This window comes from Osmia lignaria, chromosome 13 (genome assembly GCF_051020975.1).
Source record: "Osmia lignaria lignaria isolate PbOS001 chromosome 13, iyOsmLign1, whole genome shotgun sequence".
Taxonomy (NCBI): Eukaryota; Metazoa; Arthropoda; class Insecta; order Hymenoptera; family Megachilidae; genus Osmia; species Osmia lignaria.
The window spans coordinates 7,775,773-7,786,794 of record NC_135044.1 but is presented as its reverse complement, the minus strand read 5'-3'; the positions used below and the strand labels follow the sequence as shown (position 1 = coordinate 7,786,794).

The window sequence follows — 11,022 nt, the reverse complement described above, 5'->3', positions numbered from 1 at the left end:
CTCTGATAAAAAAGGTACAATCGCTGAAAAATTTAATTTGAAGGTCAACATTTTATAAATAACCTACTTTTCGTTGACGTCATTTAAAGGACGTTACTTCGTACAAGACTAATGTGCAAGAAATTATTTGACCATGGAGTCAGTGATACGTGGAGCATCAAGGACAAATCATTCCTTTTCTACAAACGTGATTTCTCTTCGCTTCCTTACTTATATTTCAAAATATTTTAGATGATTTAAGTCAATACAGGCACGAATTATTTTTATAATTAAGGTCATAGATTCAAGGATTAATAATATGATATTTAATTTCGCGAACAGTTTAGTATTTGTTGACGCAAAATATAATAAATTCATTCAATAAATGATATGTCGAAACGCAAGTATCTGAAAATTCAAATTTTTGAAAATCAAATCTATCGCATCGAGTATCGAATCGAGTAGTCGATGTATCGAGAAGCTTGCTGAAAGTCGAAATCGTGAAAGTACGTAATGGCGATCAGTAGACGCTAGCAACAGCTGTTTTGTTGCACCAGCGTGGATATAAATGTGAAGTTTGTGCATTTCGTTGTTGATTTCATGGGACAAGTACTTTATTGAATCAATAACAGCAATTACAAATGAAAGAAAGCTTGTTTTTTATGTTGGAAGAGGAAATAACCATAAATTCTCACAAAGATATAGGTTATACGTTCTTTATGTTTCTTTAAAGATATCTTTAATCGCTAATGATGTCTATTTTATGAAAATTTACTAATGTAATAGAAGATTCGTTAATCTTCGAAAACAAGAATTCAGGAAGATGTCAAATTGGAACGAAAGCAGGGGTCCCATTCCACCGCGATGGCTCCACTGTCCACGAAAAGCGATCAAATTAATTCAAAATAAATTTCTTGCGTTTAAAACCCCACTGTCGTCTGCATTTGATAGCCAAGTGCCAGAAGAATGTCGTTTTACAGTGGATATGCTATTTGCGTCGTTAAAAAGTCAAAGGCTAAAATTAGGTCTATGGATTGATCTTACAAATACTACAAGATTTTATGACAAAAAGAGCTTGGAGGCGTATGGGTGTAAATATTTGAAACTACAATGCAGAGGACACGGCGAAACTCCTTCGGAAGAACAAACAAAGACTTTTGTCCAAGTTTGCAAAAATTTCATATCGTATAACCCACTGGAAATTATTGGCATTCATTGTACGCATGGTTTCAATAGAACTGGTTTCCTCATAATTAGTTACTTGGTAGAAAATGATGGTACTAGCGTAGATGCTGGCTTAGTAGAGTTTGCTACTGCAAGACCACCAGGAATATATAAAGCAGATTATATTCAAGAATTATATAAACGATACGATGATGTGGAAGATGCTCCTGATCCTCCAGCTAGACCAGCCTGGTGTTTAGAATATGATGATTCCAATGTACAAGATTCTGATGAAGGCCCTAGTACAAAAGATAATAGTTGCAATAAAGATGTACCTAATAAAAGAAGAAAGCGTGAACATAATAATAAAAATCCAGTATTCATGGCTGGTGTTCCCGGCGTAACTCCCGTTTTAGATGAAAGAAAATTACGTGGAATACAAAAACGTGTTCAAGATATGTGCAAATGGGAATCAACCGGATTTCCAGGTTCCCAACCAGTTTCAATGGATGAAAATAACATTAGATTATTACATGAAAAACCATACATGGTATCATGGAAGGCAGATGGAACAAGGTTAGATGAAAATGGATTTAAATTAATGAAAACAAGTTTAAAACATATTGTTTATTCTATTTGCTCAGGTATATGATGTTGATACAAGGGGATGGAGAAGTTTATTTTATAGATAGAGATAATAGCGTATTTCAAGTTAGTAGAATGACATTTCCACATCCAAAGAGTCATAGAACTCTTAGGGATACACTGTTAGATGGTGTAAGTACCTGTTACTGAGAAATTTACATATTCGGTTGAAATTGCGTAACAAGACTTCATAATGGTATTCTTTTAGGAAATGGTAATTGACAAGGCAGATGGTAAAGAGTATCCAAGATATTTAGCTTATGATGTGATCCTGTATGATGGGGAAGATGTGAGTTCATTACCATTCCACCCTGATCGTTTTTATACTATCCAACAAAATATTATGGGTGGTAGGCATAAAGCTCTGAAAGAAGGGAGAATACGAAAGGAAACGGAACCGTTTTCAATACGATCAAAGCACTTCTGGGACGTGACACAGGCTGATACTTTGTTAAGCGATAAATTTGCTAAACAGCTTGGCCACGAACCCGATGGTTTAATCTTTCAACCTGCTAAAGAACCATATTGTACAGGACCTTCTCCAGAGGTTCTAAAATGGAAACCTTTATCGCTTAATTCCGTTGATTTTAAATTAAAAATAGTTACAGAATCTGGTGAGGGTATCCTTCCAAAAAAAGTCGGACTTCTTTATGTAGGTGGATTAAATGTGCCATACAGTAAAATGAAAGTCACAAAACAAATAAAGGATTTAAATAATGCAATTATAGAATGTAAAATTGACAATGGTCAGTGGACTTTTATGCGCGAAAGAACAGATAAATCGTTTCCTAATTCTGCAAATACGGCTGATGCTGTATGCAGAAGTATCAGAAAACCAATAACGACTGAACGGCTCTTAGATTATATTAAAAGACATAGATTCGTACAAGATGATTCTGATCTTATGCCACCACCAAGGAGTAAACGTAGGAGTAACTAAGGGTATATTTATCGTGACATGTTAAATGATTTTAAAGTATGAACTACTTGTACCTAGGTTACTGTACCTTATCAAAGTAGTTTCACTGATGTAAAATCATAAGAGAATTTAAACTGTTCATTCAATAAAGAAGTTTTATAATAACTCGTGCATTCTTTTTTACCATTCTAGGTACCTTTACAAAGTTCCCTTCTTATAATAATTATTCCAAGTATTCAATTTTATAAGTAAAAAGACAATATAATTGTGAATCATTATTTTTCTGATTTTTTTTTTTTTTTTTTTTTTCAGATAGGACTGTTTTATTGTGGTGTACAAAAGAACTTACGGTGAAGGAAAAGCGATCGCTGCGGATTAATATAGAATTTGATCATGCAACATTAATACGTTGGTCTCCTGATGGGAAAGCTTTTATCATACATAAAGCCATGGCAAACGCTATTGAAGTCTATAAAATTGCAAAGAAACCAGATGGTACCTTGGCTTCTGCAACAAAAGCTCTAGAATTTCCTGAAGTACGTATTTCATTTTTCTCCCTTATTACCTTCTTAACATATAAATTTCATACTTATTGTTATTAATATTTTAGCATCATACCGAAGATGTTGTTGGAATGGATATTGCATTTACAGGAAAGTACATTATTACATGCAGCAAAGCAAATGATCTTGTATTATGGGACCTTAAAGGTCAGGTTCTTGCAACTGTAGAATTGCATCTTGGATCTACGTATCGAGCACGTATATCACCTTGTGGACGTTTTATTGGCACTTCTGGTTGGTAATAATCTTTTGTATTTAACTAATCATAAGATATAATAACAGTTACTTTAATCATACTAAACTTTCTTACGTAGGATTTGTTCCAGACCTAAACGTATGGGAAGCGGTATTCAGTAAGGCCGGAGAATTTACACAAGTGAGCAAGGCTTTCGATCTCGGCGGACATACGTCTGGAATACTCGATTTTACATTTAGTGCTGATAGCAGTCAAATGGCTACTATCTCAAAAGATGGAACTTTCCGTTTGTATAATACAAAAGGTGATAAATTAGAAAATCCGTTTCTTATAAAATAAGAGTAGCCTATTAAATTTTATTTTAATGTTCGACTTGGATTTTTTTAGTTGAGTTTAAGAAAGGAGAAGATCCGCGCATACTTCAAATTGGATTATGGGAAAATACAGCATCAGCTAATATTGCACTATCTCCAAATACTGAAGTGTTGGCAATAGCTCATGGATCCTCGTTAAGTTTTTATTCTACAATTACTGGCTTGTTAGACAATACTATAGAAGATATTTTTCAAGGTATTTTTTTTTTCTTTAGTCTATCTTACAAGTTTGTATTATAATTGTATTTATATTATAGGTCCCATTATGTGCCTAACTTTCGATGCTGTGGGAGAATACATCTTGGTTGCTGGCGATAGACATATAAAAGTTTTCCGTAATATCACTGGTTATCGAGTGGCGATTGAATCCGCAAAACGCAAGCTAACACAGAGACAAACGTCAGCAACTAAGGAACGACTGGAGAAACTTATCGAAGATAATAGAAAATTTTTACAGGCAATGGGAGAAAAGTGTCCTTAATGGAATAATTTTGATGTTCTTTATAATACCTCTATGATTTCGTTTACAAATATTAAAATACAACTTGAAATAACATTTTCCTCGCATAAAAATAAGATTGTAACATACTTTTATAATCTTGAATAAAGAAGTTCATACGAATTCGTTTGTTTAAAAAACAGATTGAAAGATAGATTTTGTATATCTAACTTCATTGCTTTTATAGTAAAAAATCGCTACATTAGTTCACCGAAAAGATATTTGTGTTTCGAAAAATGCGGTCAAAACATCTACGTGAATTTTCTGACCTTGAGCATGTAAATATTTGTGTTTGACAACATTACTTCGTTTCATTTCGATGACAGTTGTGCAACGTGACGGGATATGACTAAAGAAATAGAGGTTTGTAAATTAATATCAAAGATTATTTGTATTACACGTTCTTGAATATTGTATCAATTTCAGCAATCGACTTCAATGTTTGGGTGGGATTTGATAAATGATTTAGGGGCTTTACCAGAAAATGAAGAAATTAGTATGTATGCACTTATTACTTTGTAGATACCTTGTTTCAATTACCTTTAATTACACTTAAATTATATTTAAGAATCATACTATATAAATTTTTTTTTTTTTTTATCAGTTATAGATTTCCTTTTGGAAAGACTACAACGTGGTCAAATCTACACATGGGTTGGTTCACTACTTCTGACAATAAATCCTAATGATGAAGTATCAACATCACATCTGTACAATTTCTCAGAATTTGATAAGGATCTTAATTCATCTGAAGCTGCTTATGGGGCAGAACCTCATATATACACTGTCGCCGGTAGGGCACATTACAGCCTTACTCGAGAACTGGGGCAAAATTCTCAGGTAAAAAAATTCAATATGCATAAGGAAACTTTTTTTCTTAACTTATTATTACATTATGAATTAAGGTAATCATTATAAGCGGTGCAACTGGAACAGGAAAGACATTCAATGCCTGCAAGTGTTTAGAATTTCTTAGTAAGATTAACAAAAATGAAGTACTGTCTTTTAAAGGAGATTATACGCATAATATTGTGTTGAGAATCATGGATGCTTGTCGTTTAGTATCTGCTTTTACAACTGCATGCACTGAAAGGAATGAAGTAAGTTCAAGACATGGACAGCTTGTATGCCTTCATTATAAAGGTGACACCATTTCTGGTGCAACAATCAATTCATTTCTTTTGGAGAGAAGTAGGGTAACAAGAGGTTCAAATAATTTTCAAATTTTTTATCAGGTTGGAATTTTATCTTTTATTTTATTTTCTTTTTGTATACAAAAATGGTATCTATTAGAAGACTTAAAAAATATATTTCAGATGATATTTGGAATGTCATGTGGTGAACTTGAATCTTTTAATTTATCTAAGGATGAATGTTATGATATACTGAGTGTTATAAATTACAATAAAAGGAATTATTTTCAAGAAAGTTTTCAAGATACTTTAAAGGCGTTGGATGTATTAGGTTTCAAACCTGATCAAAAGAAAAATATTTTTCAAGTTCTTGCCTTGTTGCTTCATATGGGAAATATTAAATTTGTTGAAAATGGTGATAGTTGTATCATTGATACTAATAACAAAAGTATGTAAATAATTATTGGATACATAAAAGAGTAACGAAGGATTTCATAGAACTCCATTTCCAGAGTCCATGGAAGCTTTAAAAAGTACATGTACTTTGAGCACTTTAACCGAGGAAACGGTGACAGAACTACTCACTACCATTCTAATAAATCCACAAAGTACATGGCGGAAACATACCACATATCATCGGCATCTCGTTACCGTCGATGCATGTCGCAATAGACTGCATAGCATAATTAGACACATGTACGATCTTCTTTTTCACTGGGTCTTGAATCATACAAATGACGCTTTATGCGTAAAACATGAATTCTTTCAGTGGCTTGGTATGTTAAATTTAATTCTTTATTATAAATCTATTAAACTTGTTTATATACTTATGTATTTTAGGTGTATTAGATATATTTGGTTTCGAATCTTTCAATAAAAATGGTATAGAACAATTATGTGTCAATTACACTAACGAGAAGATACAGCAATATTTCATTGAAACCTATTTGGAAAAAAGTCGTAAAGATTTGGAAGAGGAAGGTTTTATTAAAGAAACTAATCCCCTGCATACTATTAATTTATATAAAGAACGTCTATATGTTATTGAAGAGGGATTATTCTTAACTTTAAATGATGTATGTAACAAAATTTGGATTCAATTTTGTAACAATTGATTTCAATATTTTTTTATATCATAGGCTTGTCAATCTCCTGTACCAACTAGCATATCTAAAATAATACAACTAGCATGCTCAAATTTACATAATGAACAAAATAAGTTTTTAGATGGAAAAGAAGGGAATTTTATTGTAGAACATTATTCAGGTCCTGTGTCATATTCCATTGATGATTTGTTATCTAAAAACACTGATAAGGTATTAAATACATTGATAAGGTATTAAATACTATAATCTAGTTCTAACATAATTTACTAATATATTTTTCTTTGCAGGTTCCAAACGAAATATCTATGATCTTTGACGTAAGTACAAATAAGTTCCTTCGTTCATTGATCAATATTGAAGAGGAACAATATTCACATACCGCAAAAACGTCTACTAGGAAGAGAACTATGCTTGCTAAATTGAAATATAATATAGACACGCTTATTAAAAAACTAAGCAAATGTGATTTGCATTATGTGCGATGCGTTAAGCCCAAGTAGAGTATATTTTTATATGATTATAGAAAGTACGTGTAAGTCAGCACAATTTTATATTTAACAATACTTTTACAGTCGATTAACAGCTAATGCTAATGAATGGGACCGAAAAGATTTTCGAAAGCAATTGGCTTCTATTGGTGTTTTTGATACGTTGCCACTGGCTAAATGTAAATATCCTGTTCGTCTGTGTTATCAAAACTTCTGTCAACGATATTCTAAAAGACCAACAGAAACTATGAATCCTAATAAATGTGAAATGATTTTGGAGTCGATTGTGCCTAAAAGAAAATTACACGCTCTAGTTCATTTTGGAAAACAATTGATATTTTTAACAGAGCCTGTCTTTCTCAAATTGGAATTCTACAGAAGAAATTACCGTATAAAGTGCGCTAATAAAATACAAATGTTCTGGTTAAAGCATAGTAAGTATCATTTCAGCTTCATTTACTTATACTTTTCTAATTAACTATTCCTTTTACAGGACACAAAAACGTACCCGTTATTTCAAAGTATTTGACAATCAGCGATCAAGTACAAGATGAATATGAAGTGAATAAAGAAATTACATCTGTTAAATTTATGCTTGATCAAGAATTGAACAAATCAAGTAATTCTGAAGATGATGATGTGTTTATTTCTAATTCAGTTTCACCTGACAGTGATGACTTAATAGATCATCTGAATGATGTAACAATAAATGAACCAGAAGACAATACTAAAAATACAACAGAAAATCTAGATGAAACTTCCACAACAAAAGAATCAAAGAACGAATCATGTACTTTGGAAAAATTACACGATATTATTACCATAGATCGTAAGTATCAATTTAAGGATATACACACTGAAAATAATTTACGTGATTAATTTTTTTTAAATTTCAGCCTTTTACAGGTGTAGTAGCAATACCGATATTAATTGTAACGACAACAATAACAATTCATTAAGGGAACACAATGAACATACAGCATTAGACTTTCCTGTAACAAATAGAGAATGTATTGTAAATACCTACAAACAAAAGTATTTCATGAATTCTGATACAGTTCGCATCATAGAAATAGGATCCTCTGTATTTTTTTATAAAAATAGGATTTTGAGTCGACGACGACTAGCCAAAGTAAGCATTTTAAAATTTCAATATTATTGTACAATAACAATGAACATAAAACAATATTTGTTGTAGATGCCGGTAAAGGTTCATACACGTGCTACGTGTTTGATTAATTCGCATGTAGTACCATATCACGAACTACCACAAGGATTACAAGACTGTCTTTAATAGAGTTTGAATTAATTGTTCTGCTGAAGTTAGTCGCTGTGTCAGGCTTTTTCTTATTATTGCTTTAATAAACATTTCTTATTATACTTACAGCGGACGCTATTAAACAAACGTGCTGCTGGGAGTAGGATCTTAAATAACAAAGGATAAATACATACTATACGAATACGGAGTACTGTTTTCTCGCTTTAACGAGGAAATATTAAAATTAATATATTTATATGTGTTTTGAAATAAGACGAAGTTATTTTAAAAAATTTTGTTTTCATAAAAATCGTCTGAAAGGTAAAAAAAATGTTTACATTATATACCGAGATGAGCATCCTTAAAAATTTGTTCCGTGATACAAATTTATAAATAACCGTACAGTAGATTGTATGTATCGAAGGTCCTTTTCTTTTTATCTTTAAGCATTAGTATTCTTCGCGATGCGACCAGTGCAAGGGTTGCTTGTAGATCGCTTCTTAAAATTTGATAATTTGCTCTTAAACTAACTCGCTTTAAATTACTCGAAGGTACAGGTCGTCCGCCAGCAAATGCGAATCTAAAATGAAATCACAGAAAGTACTGGTATAAGATACACTTATCTGTGATAAAATAAAAATCATACTTGTTTACTTTCATACCTTATTTCTCGCCTGGGACCTCGTAAAGTGGAATCGGGAAATGCTGTTTGCCGATCCCATATCAGTCGGCTGCTTGTTACAGGTCTAACGTTTACATACTTTATCTTACTTTTAATAATAATAGGGAGGGGAGTCGGTTTTTTATGTTCGTTCATTGTACTTTTATAAGGAATAGGTAGATAAGGTAATAAAGAATCTCCATAATGTTCCATAAAAACTTCAATGTCTAAGATATGTGCTTGTGATTTCAGAAGGGCACAGACAGAAAGCTGGAATTAAAGTATGTATTATTAATAAAAAGAAATATTAGTAGAAAGTATAATATGAAAGTCACTCACGGCTATCTTTTGCCAAAGAGCAGAACCAGGTGGGGCAAAGTTTAAAACAATATGAACAGAAAGTGGAGATTCTGGTTCGTGTTGGAAAAATATTAATGGCTGTATGCTTGCTATTAATTCCATAGCCATTGCCTTTTTTTTACTTCCATCTGTATTTTCTTTTTCTTCTTTTAAAAGCACATTCTCTAATGTTGGAATATATTTATCAGCGACAAACGGCCACCGAAGCATTAGTTTTAATGCGCATTCTTTAAAAAGCGTTTCAAGATTTGAATTTATAAAACTTTGTCCAAGAAGTAATTCTAACAGCAATTCAGTCAATTTGTCCACCTATAATCAACAGTATTTGAAATTCTGAAATCTCGCTTTCTCCATAGAAATGATCAATAAAATTTGCACAATCTTACTGCAGAACATTACCGAAGTTAAATGATAGGGGTAGACAGCTTCACTGTTGCTTGCAATAGCAATGATAAGTTGACAAGTTCTTGTAGATACTCTTGTATACTGTGCATTATTCGAAATTACCATGGACCTAGCAATTGACATTAATTTATCTATAACTCCTTCACCACCCAAATATGCATTGGTAGCACAATCATTAATTAAAACCTATGAACACATGTTCATATCAAATAAATGTTACATAGATCGATTGGGTAGACATACCTGAAAAGTTTTTTGAGATCCATTGAATAAAGTTTTCAATGCTTTCTTTGCATAATTATTACGTGCTTCTGTGAGTCTTACATCGCATATTTCTGATTCTACAAGAAAAACGTATTAATAATGATAAGTAAATAATGAAGTTTTGTAGGTGATTAAACTGACATGGGTATACCTTGAATAAAAGGTACATTGCTCTGTGATATATTAAGTGGCTCGTTTATTTTTTGTACTAAATTAACAATACGTTCATTAGGAACAAAAACCTTTGCTTCTGTATGATATTCTGGCATTGATTCTGGTGCACCTAATACTGGATCTACATCACACAGATTAGTAATGACAGCATTTACATCTGTAGACATTAAACGTTTCCTCTTGCTGTGTTTCAGCCTTGTTACACATTTCTGAAAATTGATTTGAAATATTGTATTTTATGAATTATAGAAATTCTAACTACTATAAATGTAACAATAATCATATGTACATGTAGAACTTCTCTAAGACGATATGAAGCATCCTCTGCAAGTCTTCGCAATAAAGAATCTGGCAAAGGATGCATTCCTAGCTCTTCCCCAATTGCAGATACCCATTCTGTGCTTAGCACAGCATATTTCCTTGCATTACTGTCAGCTGTATTATTGCTATTGGTATCTCCATTATTATTAACATAGGAATTGCTATATCCTGAACTAGTTTGATTAGTTAACATTTCTTTCATGATCACTTATTTTCTTCACGATAACAACGTATAAATTATTTGGTACCAAGGTTTTCATTAATCGATAAACAATCTTTTATCGCATTCTTTTCAGTATGAACTTTATTTCCTTTAAATTAATTGCTCATATATGTTTTTATAGGAGTAAAAAAATTGCACAGAACATTGCTTTTCGTTTATGTTTTGAAAACAATATGGCTGCCGTAACATAAATTTTATTCGTGCATTATAATTTCTCGATTACGCTGCATAATAAAAGTTTCAATATTACAAAATATTATGTGGAAAGGTAAAGAAACGTAAACAGGTAT

General features: G+C 32.0%; 4 protein-coding genes across 7 annotated transcripts in view; 3 read left to right on the top strand and 1 right to left on the bottom strand.

The window, feature by feature from the left end:
* The window catches only part of LOC117602572 (transducin beta-like protein 2), a 38,552-nt gene extending 34,096 nt beyond the window's left edge, over positions 1–4,456 (top strand). The window contains exons 3-7 of the mRNA XM_076691923.1: positions 3,020–3,243; positions 3,318–3,504; positions 3,585–3,770; positions 3,854–4,036; positions 4,098–4,456. Coding sequence (XP_076548038.1) covers positions 3,020–3,243; positions 3,318–3,504; positions 3,585–3,770; positions 3,854–4,036; positions 4,098–4,321 — 1,004 coding nt within the window. The 3' untranslated portion in view covers positions 4,322–4,456. The remainder of the gene's footprint in view (positions 1–3,019; positions 3,244–3,317; positions 3,505–3,584; positions 3,771–3,853; positions 4,037–4,097) is intronic.
* On the top strand, positions 483–2,774 carry mRNA-cap (RNA guanylyltransferase and 5'-phosphatase mRNA capping enzyme). Its single transcript, XM_076691924.1, has 3 exons — positions 483–1,719; positions 1,788–1,920; positions 1,997–2,774. The coding sequence occupies exons 1-3, from the start codon at positions 803–805 to the stop codon at positions 2,726–2,728; spliced, it is 1,782 nt and encodes a 593-aa protein (XP_076548039.1). The 5' UTR covers positions 483–802; the 3' UTR covers positions 2,729–2,774.
* A 52-nt stretch (positions 4,457–4,508) lies between the features above and the next one.
* Positions 4,509–9,182, top strand: LOC117602570 (unconventional myosin-XIX). 4 transcript variants are annotated; one of them, XM_034320764.2, is made up of 14 exons: positions 4,510–4,702; positions 4,766–4,835; positions 4,944–5,179; positions 5,245–5,314; positions 5,402–5,574; positions 5,656–5,920; positions 5,985–6,248; positions 6,313–6,548; positions 6,612–6,788; positions 6,866–7,074; positions 7,151–7,500; positions 7,560–7,895; positions 7,963–8,198; positions 8,265–9,182. In XM_034320764.2, the coding sequence occupies exons 1-14, from the start codon at positions 4,685–4,687 to the stop codon at positions 8,358–8,360; spliced, it is 2,736 nt and encodes a 911-aa protein (XP_034176655.2). In that variant the 5' UTR covers positions 4,510–4,684; the 3' UTR covers positions 8,361–9,182. The 4 variants fall into 4 exon arrangements, with proteins under 4 accessions (XP_034176653.2, XP_034176655.2, XP_076548036.1 ...); XM_034320762.2 differs by having other exon boundaries at positions 4,509–4,702; positions 5,245–5,574; positions 6,322–6,548; XM_076691921.1 differs by having other exon boundaries at positions 5,245–5,574.
* LOC117602575 (uncharacterized) lies at positions 7,783–10,923 on the bottom strand. Its single transcript, XM_034320773.2, has 7 exons — positions 10,478–10,923; positions 10,166–10,397; positions 9,994–10,091; positions 9,745–9,936; positions 9,325–9,654; positions 8,987–9,255; positions 7,783–8,904 (listed from the first exon to the last, which is right to left on the bottom strand). Exons 1-7 carry the CDS (start codon positions 10,709–10,711, stop codon positions 8,712–8,714), a joined length of 1,548 nt encoding a protein of 515 aa, XP_034176664.1. The 5' UTR covers positions 10,712–10,923; the 3' UTR covers positions 7,783–8,711.
* Between the last annotated feature and the right edge of the window lie 99 nt (positions 10,924–11,022).